The following is a 17238-nucleotide window of genomic DNA, read 5'->3' on the forward strand; positions in this document are numbered from 1 at the left end:
TTTGCTACTTCTCATCACTCTTCAACACATCTTGGCAAAGAAAACACAAAACAAGTTTTGATTCATCAAGTTGTATATTTATGTTTCCCTTTGCCGCTTATTTCCACTTACAGTTTGACTGACAGTCAGTGAACAGACAAACACCGACAAACACTGTTAAGTTCTTCAGTTGACATTCATCATTGCACGCAACATTGTCCATCTGCACGGAATATCACAAGGAAACTGCAAGCTTGGTCCCTCACTGCTAAAGTCAGCATCAAATACCTAACAATAACGTGTAATTAGTACAGTTCAACATGCTCGGGTCGACTTTTCATCGCCTGCTCGTTTAAAACACAAAGTTGACGTGGGTGCCCGAAGGCAGCTTTGAACACTGACCAGGATAGAGATAAAGACCTTCATGAGTCACAGTCTTAAGTGAACCAGCTGAGATGATCAACCCAAAGTTTCCCTTTAACACAATAAATAAAAGCACTTTCTCATTCCATTTCTGCAACATGATGAGGTTCACAAGTTATAGGACAAACAACATACAGCTTCTCTCCAGCAAATGTACTCATTCCCTTTAATGCGTTCACGACCAAACTGAGGCCCGGAACAATTGTTGAGCCCAGATCACCTACAGCTCAGCAGGATTTCTTCAAGTATCACCATGTGAGCCAATAGAATGTTGAGGTCAGGAGAGAGTAACTCGAGCGCCTTGTGCAGAGAGGCACAAAGAAGCAACATCACAACACCACCATGGACATTTACACACCACTGATGATGTATATACACATGTTATATTCTCTGTACAATTAATTCACTCTTTCGTTATTATATTAATTCTATTCAGCGGATTGCTGCAGATTATGTGATTATTCATCATTTCTATATATCTTACAGTGTAAACCATAGAACAAAACAAGAAAGAAACAACAGTGTGACAACAAAACAGAGACGAATGTAACATCAGAGGGTTCTAAATATTAGTCTAGCTCTAGAGTTCTTAAGGGATCTGGACCGACTGGGTGCATCGAAAGCCAAACAAAACCTAATTCAACTTCGGGGTTACCCTGCTCGGCAGAGAGAGATATGGGACCCCACATTAGGGGAAAGCAATGTTGCAAAAGTGCTGCATAATTTTCATAGAGTATAGAGATTAGCAGGAGTAAGACTACATTTATGCCACCTCACTTCGGGGCGACAGAATCAAAATCCCCCCACAAGTCGGAGCTGGCGGTTGATGTTGGATTGGAAGGAGCCACTGAGTTGGAGTTACTGGAGTCCAGATCCAGGAGACAACCTGTTGGGTCAAAATAACAAGAGGCGCATCAAAAAACATGCAAACACAAGCAAATCTGTGGAAAAGTATTGCACAAAAATATACAGTCCAGACTTGTGAGATATTTTCAATGGAGACTGTTGCCATGTTGCAAGTACAGATCTCACAAGTCTTGAATGAACAAACAGTAAAACCAGTGGAGTCATTTGCAGTCACATTGTAATTTGGGTACAATGGTACACGGTTCGTCAGAGGAAATATGAATGGAGTAAAATAATATTTTACTTATTATACACCTGAAATCAGCTGAAATTACTGAAAAATACTTACATCATACATCATATCTAACAGTCAGTAGCATCAAAACAAGTTGATTTTAAGATGTTTACTTTTTTACACACTTTTTTAAAGCAAAGGGTTGGAAAGACCAGAGCAAAGGCGGCAAAACTCCTGCTTATTAAAAAATGTCTGCATTTACAAGTGGAGTCAGTTGGTCATACTTTTGGCACAAGAGTCTAGATGCATTTAGGCTTAACACCCTTGCAGTGACTGTGGACTCAACTCGCCAGTAAACAAGTAAGGTCTCCACGATCCTTACTATCAAACAGCCTCCTCTAACTCACCATGAACTGCCACAAAATAACGCACCATCGGGTCACACTTCTTGTTTATGTTCAGCTGTGTACTGTGGCGTTTTTTAACTAGTGGGCAGCAGTAATATTATTTCTCCATTAGATGGCAGTGAAACAGCGGTTTGTAGAGTAAAAACGATCACAATACCGCAATGCATTCTGGTTATTGTATGCCAGTCAAACAGCGTTGTACATTGAGTAGGTTAAATTGAAATATTTTATGCAAAATAAAACGTTCAGCAAAGATTTTAGAAGTTTCTTTGGAGGGATGTTTGATGTATTGAATGAGTAGTCCGGTTGTCTTGCTTTCTTAGATGAAGACCAGAGTTAACCGTGTCTGTTATTATCATGTCACCTGACACTTCTTTATTCCCACTAGTTTATTCAAGGTAAGCAGATTGAATTTTCTGAAAACCCCTACACCATTTCACAACACACATCAGTGATGTTTCATGTCTATGCCAGTCAATTCTTTTAAACAGGGGAGAAAGGTCATGAGGTGTTGAAGATTGTTTTTAAAGTGCACTGAATTGAAGTGCACAAGTATACCACTGATACATGAGTGACCTAAAGTGCTCATAATGTTATCCTTTTCTCCTTTTAAAATAATCTAGTTTGTTCATTTCGGACACTGCATAGGAGTTGCAGCTTTACAGGCTTCAAGGGGACATGGAAAATATTCAGTGGTCCACTTCTCTATGGTCCACGGACTGATGAAAATAGGGAAACGACTTCTCAGTGAAAAGTTATGAATATGAAAAAATGTGGACAGAATAATAATTGTGAAAAAGTAAAAAAAAATCACAAATGAGACAGAGTTGAGTGAGAATTTTGTAAAATTAATAATAAAAAAGAAAAAGCATTTTGTGTGCATCCTATTCATGACAAAATAACCGCAGTGACCTAGTGTTGAACCTACCTGTGTTGTCACTTCCTGCAGGTGGTTGGATGTTATGGTTGTTGGTTCTAGATGAAGGCGGTGGAGCCAATTTGCCTCCTGGCGGTGGCGGAAGAAGCCCAAGTCCACCAGAACTCTGCGGGCGAGACCTTTCCTTCCGTTTAGATTGCTGCAAAGCCAAATACATCTGACTTATTGTACGGAACAAACTTTGTTTTTTACTGTACACTCTGATTAACCAGGGGTAAAACGGAAACACGCACATAGTGAACAAGACATTACCCCAATATTTAGAGTTATCGTCTGTCCCTCTTTGAATCCAAGGTCCAACTTCGGGGTAGAGTCTGGAGCCTGTGCCTGCTTTGTGAATTCATTTTCCTGTTTCACCCATCTGGTCACAAACAAGAAGTCAGTGAATGTGTCAGCAATGTGATGCAAAGCTAAACTGTGGGCGTACTTAAAGTGATCCTGCAGAGCCACGTTGAAGTCAAAGGCATCCCCTCGGTCCACAAATCCAATACCTATGAAGGCACTTCGGCCTGAGTAAAGAATCACACAACAAACAAGATTAAGAGCTTATCATGGAGAGAGGAAGCTGGTAGAGAAACACCAGAGGGTTGTTGACAAAGCAGCATACGTTTTATCGAAGTATGAGAGTCAAACCAGCAGACGTGCCTCAACAATGCTCATAGCATTATGCCTACCGTTGTCATCTTGGATACGCAGGACAAAGTATCGACTGGAGTCGCTCACTGTTTCCACTGCGATGCCAGGATATGTGTCCACTGGTGCTTGAGCAAACAGTTCCCCTAAAAATGGAACACATTTAGTCACACATTTTTAGACAAACATCACACAGCAATTATTACACAGCGACTATTTTTGGGATCAAAGTTTTGAAAAAACACACAAATGTGGCACAAATTGGTGAGAGGCTCACAGATAAAGATGGGCCATAAGGGGGAAAGCTTCATCAGACCAGATAAAAGGGCAGTTTGCTTGAGTGCCAATCGGCAGTAGGGACATTAGTCTACATTCCTGTCATCATAAAAAACAAAGGAAGTAAATCAGCCTCGGCTTTGATGGCCAGCTTGGACGTAGGCTGGGTCACCTTGAAGAGATGAGCAATAATGTGGGGGATGCTTTTCTGCTGCACTAAAGCCATATTTCTGTCTGATTTTCTCTCACCAGAGATTTTATCTTCCAGTTTCACATAGGCTACTTTCCCCCGAGCCGTCACACGCATGCGTCCTGACCAGTCAGGAGTGTCCAGCTTCCAGTCAGCAGCCCTGGAGACACACACACACACACGAGTACAGCATACGCTTGATACAGTAGGCACACAAGAGGGAATTCAAGATACACCATGTGTGCAACAGTGTGCATGATCTAAGGCACGTAAGAAAACGTGACTCAACTGGGAGACCTGAGGCTGAACTATTGCATCATCACCCTGAGTCACTCTGCATACGCTTACGAATGAAGCAGTCCAGTGTGTCGCACCACTGTTGTTGTTGTTTACTTGAGTGCCGATACAGATATTGCAGGAGTAACCAGTTAAAAAATATGGTACAAGTTTATGTTTAAATCCCACATCGTTCATTTTAGTATCTGTTTTAACTGCTTATATACATGATCTTTTTTCCTAGTTTTCATAGTTGACATTAGTAGCTAGATTTTATACGGAAAGCAGACCTCTTGCTTTTCGACCTTCATGTCAAACAAACGTACAAAGCGTCTATACTGAGGTATCAATAGCACAACATTGATTTCTTGCCAAGAAACATGGCACCACAGATTTAAAAACACTGAACACAATTTTTTTTCCAACTCAGATATGGAGAGATGAATAAGGAATTCAACAGCTGAAGAATATTGTAACCAATTTTGGGGATGTGATATTCATTTTCAATACCAATTCTAATTGTATATTATGGTAATGCATTTTACATCATGTTCCTGACTCTTAATCTTATTCGATTGTGAAATAAAAAATCTTCAACCTACCACTGAGGAAAAACAAAATAACAAATGAAATGCCACTGAAAACAGTGATGTGTTAGGAAAGGTGCAGAAATAATCCCAATTACTTCGGTACTTTTGGATCTCTGTGGGAACAATACTGCTGACATATTGAGCAAGTAAATTGTATATGTTAACAGTCACTGATTCTCTTGTGAACAATATTCACAATTAAGAAAAACAACCATCAAGTGACTATAATGTTGAAGCCTTGATGATTATCAATCAAGATAGTTTCTTATTACAGTAAATGTTGGGAAACAGATATTTGATGATTGTGATAATTGAAACATTCTAAATGAATATACCAAAACATGACAAGCCCATTATAATATGAATTATAATCTTACTTTAAAATAACCAAGAACCCCCTGGTCATGTGTTATGGGAGGCTTAGAACGGTGATGTACAAACATTATTTTATACATATTTTCAATGAATACAGCAGTACGTTTTAAAACCACAAATACAGTTTGTTTAAAATGTATAATGACATTTAAAATAAAACGTCCTCCACAAGAAGATACTTAATAGCTTCAACAAACATGGACGCTCGGCATTTTAAAGATATTGGTGAAATTTGGGGGATACGCGAATATTGGGAACATTTACAGTTACAGTTTAGCATCAGTCCACCAGCTCCGATTTAAAATAATGTAACCGACAGCGATAGAAAAACACCGGCATAGTTCTGAGTATCCTCAATGGAGACCAAAAACGACTGATGGATGAATAACCGCATATTCATCAGCTTATTCTTGGTGACCTTGTGCAAACACAACAATAACAACTAGCATACGAACTCGGCTACATCCGTCGTGAGAGGCTGCGGAGGTCGCCGAGGCAACCGCTCCTGCTCTTCCGGCTGCAGCTTCGCGATGCTCGAACACACAGGCCGATGCCTCTCACCTGATCGCCCGGTTGGATGCTCTGGGCGGGATCCGGTAAACGTTGACTTCGGGTTTGACGCAGAGCACCGACTCGTACTCGGACTGTCCCTCCGACGCCATCTTGGCTCGTATCGAGTCGGTGAGCGGTGGTGACGGCGGGGAGAGAGCTGCCCGTTACGCCGTTAACGGCTGCGCGGCCGTAATAGACCGTGTATCTGCGCAGCACGAAACCAGCTTCGTGGATGCTCTTAAAGGGAAATGCCACCCTTTTTCATCGTAGGCTTGATAGCTTCACTCGGATCTTGAGGCTTGAAAAGCTTCTGCAGCCGCAGGGTAACTATAACAAAACGTTTGTCACAATTTCCCATTGCCATTTACCAAGCCTTTTTCCTGCTACAAAAGAGTTAGGAAGTTGTGAACTCATACCATTTATAATACTAGTCTTAAACTGAATTATGCTACCATGGTGACGACAATTACTTTTAGTTGTTACAAATAGTTGTTTATTTTATTTATGTGATTCGTGAATTTAATAATTTAAAGCGAACGTGAGCACATGCAAAGTTCAAATACTACTATTACTTCGACGACGACCACTACAACAACTGCTACTACTATCGCTACTACTACTAGTTGTAGTAGTAATAATAATAATACATCGATAAATAACATTAATAAACGTAAACAAACAAACGATAAAACGCTAACAAGAGTGACATTAGCCATTAGCACTTCATCTGACAGAGTTAATCCGACAGCATATACAGCTTTTAGGAAATGATTGGATTATCATGGTGCCAGACATTAACTATTGAACATCAAAAGCGTCAGTTAAAGTTCATTGTGAACACCACAAGGAAGAGCTTAATTTTTTATTAAACACCACAAAAGCAAGCGTTGACGTGCAGGCCTTGCAAAGGACTTGTTTTTTCATTTGAACTGAAAAGCAAAGGCAGGTTGCCTTTAAAATCCAAGAAGTTTAAATGCATCTCTTAAATCTTCAATCTCACTGGGCTGAAAGAAAGGACAGAAACAACGTTTAAAATGAGGAAAATGTTCACACATTCTGTTTACTCACTCTTGCGTCATTCAAAAATAAAGGTCAGTATCATTAATAAAAAAAAATCAGTTAAAATATAAACAGTGTTCAAATATAATGTCTTTTTCCATTAAATATAGAATTTAGATATTAATTTTGCTTGTGACTGTACGACAAGCACCCAGCTAGATGGCGTCGATGAAATTGTCATGGTAGTGAAAACAATTGTACCTGAAGGATGCGAGTGAGTTTTCTCGCTAGGCGAACAGAGTTTTGGTGCAGATCGTCCCAGGCCTTGAAGTTACTTTGCTTCCGAGCCACAAAAGTCTGCCAGCAGTAGAAGTAGTCTATAAAGAAACGATGGAGCGAAACATTGTTTTTTGTACTTTTGTTTGTTAAAGTATTGGTTTTACTGTGTCTATTACCTTTGTAACTCATGACAGTGAGTTGCACTCCAGCTTTCTTCAGCATCCGGAGTCCCTCCCTCTCCAGGCTGTCCTCCATGTCGCAGTAGTACAGGCGGGATACGAAGATTCTGAGGCGCAGGTTGGGAGTCTGAGTGAGGAACTGTGAGAGGGCGAAGGAGCAGTTGGCACAGGGAGACCAGGAGCAGAACCAGGTGATGGAGTAACTCAGTCTCCTTCCATCCGAACTTCCAAAACCCCAAAGTCCAGGACACAGCGCTCTCAGGTAGCGCAGAAACAGCAACTTTATGAAAAACAAAGGCACTTTAAAAGCTGGTATATTGTTGCACTGTGTGCCTTCGAACTGATGACATGAACAATGTTTATTATTAACAAAATGTGCAGAAACTGCCCAATTTAAATATAATACTCTTTACACTTATACACTTTTTGTTTATTTTAATACTCTCCCATATCTTTTTTGGCCAGACATAATCCTGTTTTGTTCCAGATATTTGTCACACTTTAACCCAGAATTACCTTTCACTAATTCCTCTGCAACCTTGGCTACATGAAACTGTGCTGTGAATTGTGTAATCCCGAATGAAAGAAACAAGTTTCCAGTAGGGTGAAACGTATTTATGGGCGAGTCAAAGGAATACATATAGCGTATGAATGGGAATACTTGTAATGATAACCGAGTTGAATGTAGTCTTTCATACATCGATCCCAAGGTCAGATTAGGTTTGTAATTGTATGAAAGTGTGCAACTTAATTTCTGCAAAATGGAGATACGTACACTGGCATGCGTTGTTGCCTCTGTTGCCTTGACTCTCATTTTAATGGCTTCACTGACATTTACAATTAAAATCATGTTTCATTTATGTAGATTTTCGAGTGGAATATAGCTGTGATGATGCATCAAACTCTGCCTTAACACATGGCATGTCCTTCTTTTTTCGTCTCACCTCCACATGACAGCCACTGCGGTTGCGTAGGTGTCCGAAGTCAAAAGAGTGTGAGTCTGGTCCGTTTCGTCTCTTCACAACAAAGCAAAGGTAGGTCTCATGACGCCCACGGGCCCAACGCATGTTCTTGTAGTGGTAGATGAACTTTTTTTGAGGCAACAACACACTGAAACAGAGAGTAAAGCTGTCACATTCGCTCACAGCCATGCACACTGGTCCTGGATGCCTAGGACAGTTTGCACAAAAAGCTTCCTATTTTTCTATTCTTCTTTGCATTCAAATGTCATGGCCAAGAACGTTGTTTCATCTTTAATGTCAAAAACATCTGGCAAGGTTCAGTTCATGTTAATTCTGCAAGTGATTCTCTTCATGTGGCTAACCTGTGCTATGATGCAAAACGTGCCCACAGGTTCTATCATGCTGCTAAGGTATTGACAGTACACAGACACTGACATTTTATCTTCATATGTAGTATTTTTTCCACCCATAAATAAAGAAATTCATCTCATACCTAAATTCCTAGCTCTGTACCATGCCCAAAAATTGAGAATCTTTTATTAAATATCAGGAGTTGTAAATAAATTTACTTGAAATTTAAACAAAAAATAATTCAAACATCTATTTCTAACAATGTTAACTTATTGTGTACTTTATATTTTCACATATAACGCAACGAAACATGTCACAAAGGAGCACATTTTTGGTGTTCGCAGAGAGTCCTGTGTTTTAATCAAATGATTGCGCTAAAATCCTCTGAAGCTTGTGGTTAACCGACAAATGAGTAATGGACAGTCAACACTGCTCTTTTCACTTTCACACGTTGAGACGAAACCAGGACAGTTGAGTGATATTAATACTGAAACTTCACGTGATGATACTCAGTGGTAAACTAGTCTGTGAGAAATACATTCGTCCTAAGCCATTAATAATGACCCATATATGTATGCACATGAGCCATTGTATCTATTAGCTAATAAAAATGCATAAATAATTTCTGCTCACCTGTCTAGTTTGGAAATCATTTCGGGAGACGAGCTTGGTGATAGAGCGATTGGGGCGGGTGGTTAATGGAGGTTAAGCGAAATACTGAAAGTATTCGTAGGTGTGTGAGTGTTTGTGTGTGCATGTGTATATGTGTGTGTGTGTGTGTGTGTGTGTGTTAATTGATAGTAGATGGAGGGAAGTGAGAATTCGGTATATACCTCTAAACATAAACATCCGGCAGCTTCTGGTTGGACCAAAATGAATTCAAATGAGGGCTGTGAAGCAAAGACTTTTTGTCTCTTGCTTTGCTACTTCAAATAATGAAAGGTTGTTTGGAATAATCACAGGAATTTTCTCTTAGGTGGTTCTCATGCTTGTTATTGTTTTATATGTATGTAATTCACAAAAAGCAATGACAAAGATTTTGCTCCTTAATAGTGTGATACTTATTTATTGTTACTGCAATGCAAATTTTCCAACAGAAATGAAGACCGTGTTCAATGTGCAACAATAAAAACCCCCACTTCTTGCAATGTCATAGTTCTCACAGTTTTTGTCAAATCACCCCAAACTCATTTACTTCTGGGGAAGAACTACCATTTATCGTAACCACCACGTTCACTTCCTGTTTACCGTCTACAATTAGAAGCCACAGATACTTCCTTTAACACCCTGTATAAAAGTTATGTCATGGGGAATATGAAAAATCTATATTGCAGTCACATTCACTTGCTCATCATATTTCTTCTTTTTTCTGGGTCGTATTTCTTTGCTTATAGCAATAATTCTTTCCGATACCCAAATACAAAAGCACAAGTTACTTAAAAGTTGCTCTCCACATCTTTGTTCAACTTGATGTCTTGTTGCAATAAAATTACATTCTTCAGATATTTGTTATTGTCATGAGTGAGGATAATTTTTTTTTATCTCCCATTTATTGAAACCCCCTTTGGCGTTGGCCAATAAGGGTGTGTTTTATAAGCGGGGCAGATTAAAGGACTCTCATGTTATAAAGTAATCTGCGCAAACACACATGAAAGTGTGCAAAGTGATTTGTAACCATCCCACTTTTTTGTACACGCCAGTAAAAACTGAGTCAAATGGCTGTAAATTTCCAAAGAAGGGCCTTGATCTTCCAGCAAGTTTCTCACCTTGATCCGCTGCAGGATCAGTCGTGACCCCTTTTGCTTCCCACCAAAGCCCCTCTCATCCTCAGGGCCCCTGGATTTGGTGGAGTCCTCTGCATTCCCAGACCAAACCAACACCGCCCTCTGATCTGGGCTTTCCTGAATTGCGGAACTTTAATTGACCTTCCTCCCTTTCACTCGTCATGTCTGCCAGAGCAGCTGACCAACCGCAGCGTGTGGATAACTCTTTGAACCATCAGACGGTGTCAGATTCATCCCTGCCAAAATCTGGATGTGTATTATTTTACTTATTTTCTTACGCTCGGCTTTGCTACATCAGTGCCATTGCATGCTGGGATTCTTTCTTTCCCATGACTCCCCTCACCCGCTCCAGCCTGCTGCGGTTTGGGGAATTCACCGTTTCCCAGCGAGGCTGTTTTTAGAGCTGATCAGTGTGTGTGTGTGTCATTAACACAGTCTATATGTTGTACATCATCTGGAACTAATTTAGCTAATTTGGCCAGTGATTGTGTGGTGCCCAACAATTAGAGTGATTCATGTATGAGTGTGTGTTGACTCCACACATCATATTACAGTGCCCTTACAGTGCATCCTGCCAGAGCATTTGATCAGAGCGGCCCTTCGGGTTCACTCAGGTCAAGCTCCCACCTCCTCATTAGGTGTTGGAGCGACACATCTTTCACATGTTTCCTGACTCAACGCACTATGTCAACACAGCTTCACCACCGTCACGGTTATAAATGTTGTTCTGCCACTTCAGTCGTTTTGATGTAAAAGAGCTAGAGTTGGCATCAAGCCAGGGCCCCTTTAACTGCCACAACTGTGCTGAATAGCTTTGTACCCTACAATAACTGTATATGTGATGGTGTGAGAGAGGGAATCATCAGAAGTGTCAGAAGAGAAATAACAAATTAGAAATGAAGATTGGATGCTATAGATTTTGGGGCAGCACAAGGGACTGTAACGTTGCTTTTGGGTTATATGGCGCAAAATAAATGAAAATAGCTCAAGAGGTATATTTTACTTTCACTGGGTTGCTGTTTATTAAAGAAGTATAAGGAGCACAACGCTTATAATAACTCCTAACTAAGGTCACTTTGGTTGAGGGTTGCAGCAAAAAAAAAAAAAAATGTTGGACTGCTCAAGTTGTTGCCTCTCTCTTGTGCCAACTAGTGTTTATTAGTGAAAATACATGTAAAAAATTTAAATAAAAAAGGAAGTCCTTGCATTTCAATTCTTGTAGAGCCAAAACCTTGAACATATTTTAAGGTGAAAACCAAATGCATACTTGAACTGTTTCACATGGATGATGAGTCAGATTATTGTACATTATAAGTCTGTATTTTAATTTATGAGGCTGTTTGCAAAAGTCCTGGTTTAATACAATATTCAGCATTTGTTCATCAGGAGCAGGCGATGTAGGAGGTGGTCTGAAGTTCCATCTGGATTTCAGAAGACTTTAGAGGAATAGTCATACACTGATGCTCCTCAAACACCCTCCTCTATTCAGACCTACTCTACTCTACTAAAGAGAAAACTTTCCAAATTCCTTTCCCTCTCTATGAATCTTTTAGTATGTAAGTCTGTAATGACTTTTGAGCCATCCATATCCAGACCACATAAAATGACTAGACAGGCTGATTTTGGGCTCCGACCCTTGAGTTTGTAACATGCTTTAGGGTGTAGGGTTCCAGTTGAGGCAGGCGTCCATCAATCACTAGCACAAATATAAATAACCGCCACCACTCTTTGACTTCAAGAGGTTGATTAAAAGCCAGCATGTACGTAACCACTTCCCACCCCAGACCACAGATGACCAAGGTCAAATCACCACTGCACGTGAAAACAAGTCGCTTATTGCTTACACTGTGCACTAAACGTGGGGAGAAGTAGCACTGTATAGCCAGACATCGCAGTATGTCCAACCCGAAGTCAGGGCCAGAAACTGTCCGGCTGTAGGAAATGCCAAGTCATATTTTCCAAAAATCCACCCGGCCGCCCACACCCTGCTCACACACACATGCACACACAGCCATGCCGTGCAGACACACACGACCACATTCACAAACAGACCTTTTCTTTCCAGTGTGTGAACTCACATCTGTTTCCTGACAACAATAATAGCAGCACACGAGGCGGGCTAGCGGCTTCTGTAACAGGTGTCAGCCCTGTTAGTTGTCAACCTGAAGATGACCAGTGTGTGTCATGAATAAAGAGACGCTGATTTCACGAGGTGAAAATGCATCAGACCATGCACTTACTGGAGCAAGGCTGCTTTTTCATCAAAGATAATTACAGGGCCGTGCTGAAGTACAGGTCTTTTTGCTTGTAGTTGAGACATTTCATCCTCGTCTTCTTACTTTTGTGTTGTAATAACATCCTGTGGTGTTTGTCTACCGCAGCCTGAAGCTACCTGTGCAATGCAAACTTGCGGCTTCACCATTTAGCTCAACCGTTATCTACAGAAAACCACACAGGTTTTCAGTCAGAGCACCGGGACAACAGTGCAGTGCGCATGATTATATTCGCGCTAAAACATCTGTGACGTGAACTAATCTAAAAAGTCTAAAAAGGATTATCATGTTTTTTTGCCCATCTCAAGGTAACAAAAACATCCAGTTTATCTTAGGGATTTCAGGGAGGCATCAGGGCTTTCTCTTTCTTTCCTTCAAATCCAAAGTGGGACCTGTGGTCCGTCACAGTTGACCTTCACCCAGGTGCTGTTGAGTTTCCCATTTCAAAGCTCAGCTGCGGTTCAGTGGCCAATGCTCTCAATGAGAAAATGCTGCCGTCAGCAAGTGATGGGACATTGCGTGTAAGAAAAGGGAAAGCAAAATGGAGCCCATTTTGTGAAAAAGCATTCAAACTTTTCTGTCAGTTTTTGTTGTCAACTTTTCCAATGGCTGCAGGAAATCAACACTTTTGCAGTTATAACATCCATTAAACCAGAGAAAAACACATGAATGTCAAGTAAATTACCTGCATACTTTCTCCTAAAAATACCATTTTGATAGAAATACTTATCAATAGTGTGAAGCAAATCAAAGTCCAAGATTTGATAAACCCAGCATTCTTTAATTTACCATGCATGTACTGTAATGTTGCAGCAATTTAAGATAAAAAAAAAAGCAAACTAAAACTACCGCGCAAAAGTGCAACAAGAGAAGTCAGATATTTTCATGTTGCAGTGACTGCTTCTCTGATTCTTTTCTCTGAACAGTTTACTGACTCATCATGACGAACATTGTAAACTTATCACAAATAATTTCTACTGCCTTATTTGGAGCTGAACTCGCAGGAGAAGGAGCACTTGTAAGCAATGACTGAACACAAACATTTTTGCATATTTTTTCAACCCACCTACGCTTCCGTTACAGTACGTCTGCACAGTTTTGACACATCATTGTAGTTACTTTCACTCAGAGCTTCAGCGAGTCAAATTGAAACGCATTTAAAACGTTTGACTTTGTAAGTGATGAGTAAATGCATGGAGGCAACAAAGAAACAACGTACGCGCTCACTCAGGTGTGCAAACACACACAGAGTATTGAATGAAAATGATCAACACTTCAACAAAATATCAACATAAATATTTGCAAATAAATAGTGACATAAATAAGATAATTGAGGATTTACATCCAGTCATAACCAAGTCTTTAAATACAACGGTTTCCTTCATGAATCACAAGTCTTTATAAAACACCTTTGTGAGGGGGTAGCTCAGGAATCCTCTGTCTGGAGTCTCCAGTGTCACCTCTTCATCCTCTTCAGTAGATGTTTCCCCGAGCTGCTTATAACCCAGTTTCTTAAAGAAGACCTCCCCCACTTTAGAGGGAAAGGGGACGTGTGCGTAGAGTCTGCGTGCTCCACTTCCTCTCTCCTTCTTCTCTAAACTCTGGACAAGAAGGCGACCCAGGCCCTCCCTGCGATACCAGCTGCCCACCACCACCCTGCAGACTCTTCTCTCACCCGCTCGGTGCTCGCTCTCACGGAACATACAAGCCAAGACCTCGCCATCACAGTCGGCCACCCAGACCTGCCCGGCCGCTTGCTCCCGCTCTGGAGTTATTTTCTCTGGTGACGCCTCCTTGTCCGATTCCTTGGGTCGGACTTTGCGTCTTGTCTAGGCAAAACAAAATAAATTATGTCAGTTTTATTCCTGCGTGTTTGTGGCACCAGCGGACCGTTATGTTTGGTACACAAGTTCAAACTGCCTTGTAGAGAGTGAACAAATCAAAATGCCATCTTTTTATCATTTAGTTCCTAGTTACTCTTGCTGCAGACATCAATCCATCCTCAACCGCTTATCCGTTGCTGCGTCGTGGGGGCAGCAACTTCAAAAAGTCGCGCCAAACTCCCTTCTCCCAGTGAAGTGATATAATCCCTCCATCTGGTCCTGGGGTTGGTCTCCTGCCAGCTGGCCGTGCCTGAAACACTTCCAAAGGGAGGCGTCCAGGGGGCATCCTCATTCGATGCCTGAACCACCTCAACTGACTCCTCTCAATGAAGAGAAGCAGTGGTTCTACTCAGACCTGCAGCTCATGACCATAGTTGAAGGTCGGGATGATGGATGATTGGTCGGAAAATAGAGAGCTTTGCCTCTTGGCTCAGCTCTCTCTTAGAGACAACAGTGCGTTAGAGTGATTGCAATACCACTCCTGTTGCAGAAATCATCACGTGGAATCCCACTGAAATAAAAGCTCAATCTTTTCTTAACATTTGATGAATTATTGAATAAATAAATACATAAAAATACCTAGGGTATTGCATTATGCAATACCTTGGCTGTATGACTGGACGCGCTGACTATTGTTCTAAGTGACTGGAGATTAAGTAGATCCCACGAACAACAGATTTCATTGCTCCATTATTGTTATACAGTAAAGATAAAAACTAAACCAATGGTGATATAGACTCTGTTTTTGTTACTTTCTGTAAGCAAGTATCGTTAACAATAACGATACATGTAACCAAAATTACGTAGGATTTGTAATGAATGTTTTTATTGCTCCTACCATAAAGAAATAAAAATAATAATAATCCACCGAAAACTGTAAACTCAGCCAGCATTACCCTTTGACTCACCTTCTTGGTCATGGCTGTCTTGCCGCTGATCCGGCAGTAGGGGTTCTCAAGAACCTCATCCTGCGCCCCCCTGAAGCTGCTACCCACATAGTCCCAGTAGGGGCGACTGCTGCCCAGGACCCCCGTGGAGCGTGGCATGGTAATTTTCAGGAAGATAATTAGCAGGAAGACAGGAATAGCCAGTGCCAGTATAAAAGAGTGCACCAGGCAACGTAGAATGGAGGAGCAAACTGCCAGGATGAAAAGGCAGAGAGGACGAGTGAGAATGTGGAGGATGAGACGGTTCTCTGTTCCCTCACAGCCCTCCTGGACAGAGAATAGAGACAGGAAACGTTAAAAAACATATTTTTTACGATGTTCATTTTCGTTTTTTAATTTGTGTTGTTTATAACTTAATATTCTGGAAGGAATCCAATCTAATTGTACAAACCTTAATGAGCTGTTTGACCATCTCGATGTCATCCTCCTTCATCCTCCTCATCACCACCTGATCCAGCTCCAGCCGCACCATCTTCACCTTTCCTTAAATCAATCCAGTGTCTCACCAGAGAGGCTCATTCACGTGGTGCACAGAACCTGGTTGAAAAGGGAATGTTCAAGAAATATATTCAGCATAATAGCAATATTAAAGTGTCCTGAATTATGTCCAGTTAAAGTGACAGCAGATTCCATCAAAACATGGCTGGTGCATGACAGAGCTGGATGAATATAGTGCTGGTGGAATGAACAGGTGGTCGAGAGATAATGTACTGCTCTCATTTTGGGAGAGTTCCACAGAGGGGGGAGCTGTGATAGTGAAGGCTCTGTCTCTGTTGCAGCTGGTAAGGGGTGGTGGGAGAGAAAACTAAATCAGGACTGTTTCCGGGATCTCTGCTAAGCAGTTTCTCATGTGTCTCAATCTCGAGGGGTTTTCATGTATTTAGAAGTATGTTGGGCAAATTATTCTTTAAATGAACCATGTAGATTTCTTGGCCTATTGAGTCACATGGGGTAAAACTATGCTGTGTGCTGAGTGTGTGTGTGTGCTCATGCGCTGTCAATCAAACAGTCATATAAGCATATATTCATCAAACCAGGCCATCTGCCACCACAGTCCAGCTCTGATGCTACATGACAGCAATTTTAGCAACAATAACATGTTGTCCTTCTGTGTCCCACAATCTTTGAAATTGACCACTGCAAAGTCACGCAGATGTGTCGCTAAAGTTTGGGCTGATGGCTCTTGAAAACGTAGCATTATCAATGGCGCATATTTACACTATCAAGACAAAATGTGTCTGCAATAAAGGCTTCTGTCAGAGACGCTAAGGATTATGGGGGATTAGCATCTTGTGCTCACAACCAAAACTCTGCTCTGTCGCTAAATATCTTCCGTTTTCTTCGCAGTACTTGCAGTAATGTAAAGTGACGACAGAGAAACCGTGTCGAATCCTTACACGGTAGTAATCGTTCTCGAACTCCGGATCCTGCAGAACCCGGTTCTGCTTACCTCTATTCCAACGAACCCCAAATCCACTTGTCTGTCGGCAATGCACACATGGATTTATTGTTCGTCCAGTGGAACACACGATTGAAACAGTTATTTTTTTTACTCAGTGGAGAGCGATTCTTCATTCAGAAGTGCTCTAGAATCTCTCCCGTTACACGCTTCCAATGTGGCGGACTACGCCAATAGTTTGCGTAGCTCCCGCACGGCGTAAAAGGTACGTGAATTGGCGTAAGAGTGACAGCGCAACCAGTGTACCTCCACTATTCGTAAGACCATTTTTATAGGAATTATTATCATTTTTTTTTTTTTAATAAATGCATTATTTCTTCTGTATTTTCTGTATTCTTATGTTATTTTCTTAATATAGCATTCCAACGGTGCCATGTTATTGCATTACATTTTCAATGTTGCA

At 41.1% G+C, this 17238-nt stretch overlaps 4 protein-coding genes across 7 annotated transcripts in view; 1 reads left to right on the forward strand and 3 right to left on the reverse strand.

Moving 5' to 3' along the window:
- Positions 1 to 64: 64 nt before the first annotated feature.
- Positions 65 to 5916, reverse strand: necap1 (NECAP endocytosis associated 1). The gene is made up of 7 exons (XM_053881298.1): positions 5729 to 5916; positions 3986 to 4086; positions 3502 to 3606; positions 3255 to 3336; positions 3080 to 3188; positions 2819 to 2966; positions 65 to 1288 (listed from the first exon to the last, which is right to left on the reverse strand). The coding sequence occupies exons 1-7, from the start codon at positions 5827 to 5829 to the stop codon at positions 1176 to 1178; spliced, it is 759 nt and encodes a 252-aa protein (XP_053737273.1). The 5' UTR covers positions 5830 to 5916; the 3' UTR covers positions 65 to 1175.
- Positions 5917 to 6605: 689 nt separating this feature from the next.
- aicda (activation-induced cytidine deaminase) lies at positions 6606 to 12810 on the reverse strand. The gene is made up of 5 exons (XM_053881301.1): positions 9123 to 12810; positions 8121 to 8286; positions 7174 to 7456; positions 6980 to 7095; positions 6606 to 6723 (listed from the first exon to the last, which is right to left on the reverse strand). Exons 1-5 carry the CDS (start codon positions 9140 to 9142, stop codon positions 6673 to 6675), a joined length of 636 nt encoding a protein of 211 aa, XP_053737276.1. The 5' UTR covers positions 9143 to 12810; the 3' UTR covers positions 6606 to 6672.
- The window catches only part of slc2a3b (solute carrier family 2 member 3b), a 72715-nt gene continuing 62771 nt past the window's right edge, over positions 7295 to 17238 (forward strand). Inside the window, exons 1-2 of one of the 3 annotated variants that reach the window (XM_053881295.1) lie at positions 7295 to 7438; positions 8134 to 8210. The gene's annotated coding sequence lies outside the window, so the exon portion shown is untranslated. Of the gene's footprint in view, positions 7439 to 8130; positions 8211 to 17238 lie in introns of those variants that run through there. The other 2 variants (XM_053881292.1, XM_053881293.1) reach the window with 2 other exon arrangements.
- nat14 (N-acetyltransferase 14 (GCN5-related, putative)) lies at positions 13253 to 16995 on the reverse strand. 2 transcript variants are annotated; one of them, XM_053881297.1, is made up of 4 exons: positions 16774 to 16995; positions 15768 to 15913; positions 15338 to 15643; positions 13253 to 14375 (listed from the first exon to the last, which is right to left on the reverse strand). In XM_053881297.1, the coding sequence occupies exons 2-4, from the start codon at positions 15846 to 15848 to the stop codon at positions 13935 to 13937; spliced, it is 828 nt and encodes a 275-aa protein (XP_053737272.1). In that variant the 5' UTR covers positions 15849 to 15913; positions 16774 to 16995; the 3' UTR covers positions 13253 to 13934. The 2 variants fall into 2 exon arrangements, with proteins under 2 accessions (XP_053737272.1, XP_053737271.1); XM_053881296.1 differs by having other exon boundaries at positions 13254 to 14375; positions 16827 to 16995.

The sequence above is a fragment of the Synchiropus splendidus genome, chromosome 12, assembly GCF_027744825.2.
Source record: "Synchiropus splendidus isolate RoL2022-P1 chromosome 12, RoL_Sspl_1.0, whole genome shotgun sequence".
Taxonomy (NCBI): Eukaryota; Metazoa; Chordata; class Actinopteri; order Syngnathiformes; family Callionymidae; genus Synchiropus; species Synchiropus splendidus.

Excerpts from the sequence above, each read along its gene's own strand:
- necap1 (XM_053881298.1), bottom strand. The coding sequence starts at position 5,829 with ATGGCGTCGGAGGGACAGTCCGAGTACGAGTCGGTGCTCTGCGTCAAA. Across the intron at positions 3,189-3,254 it reads GCTCTGCAGGATCACTTTAA|ATGGGTGAAACAGGAAAATG; the intron begins GTACGCCCACAG and ends GTTTGTGACCAG. Across the intron at positions 2,967-3,079 it reads CGATAACTCTAAATATTGGG|CAATCTAAACGGAAGGAAAG; the intron begins GTAATGTCTTGT and ends TTGGCTTTGCAG.
- aicda (XM_053881301.1), bottom strand. The coding sequence starts at position 9,142 with ATGATTTCCAAACTAGACAG. Across the intron at positions 8,287-9,122 it reads ATGATTTCCAAACTAGACAG|TGTGTTGTTGCCTCAAAAAA; the intron begins GTGAGCAGAAAT and ends TCTCTGTTTCAG. Across the intron at positions 7,096-7,173 it reads CACTGTCATGAGTTACAAAG|ACTACTTCTACTGCTGGCAG; the intron begins GTAATAGACACA and ends GTTTCTTTATAG.
- nat14 (XM_053881297.1), bottom strand. The coding sequence starts at position 15,848 with ATGGTGCGGCTGGAGCTGGATCAGGTGGTGATGAGGAGGATGAAGGAG. Across the intron at positions 15,644-15,767 it reads TGGTCAAACAGCTCATTAAG|GAGGGCTGTGAGGGAACAGA; the intron begins GTTTGTACAATT and ends TTCTCTGTCCAG. Across the intron at positions 14,376-15,337 it reads AGACAGCCATGACCAAGAAG|ACAAGACGCAAAGTCCGACC; the intron begins GTGAGTCAAAGG and ends TGTTTTGCCTAG.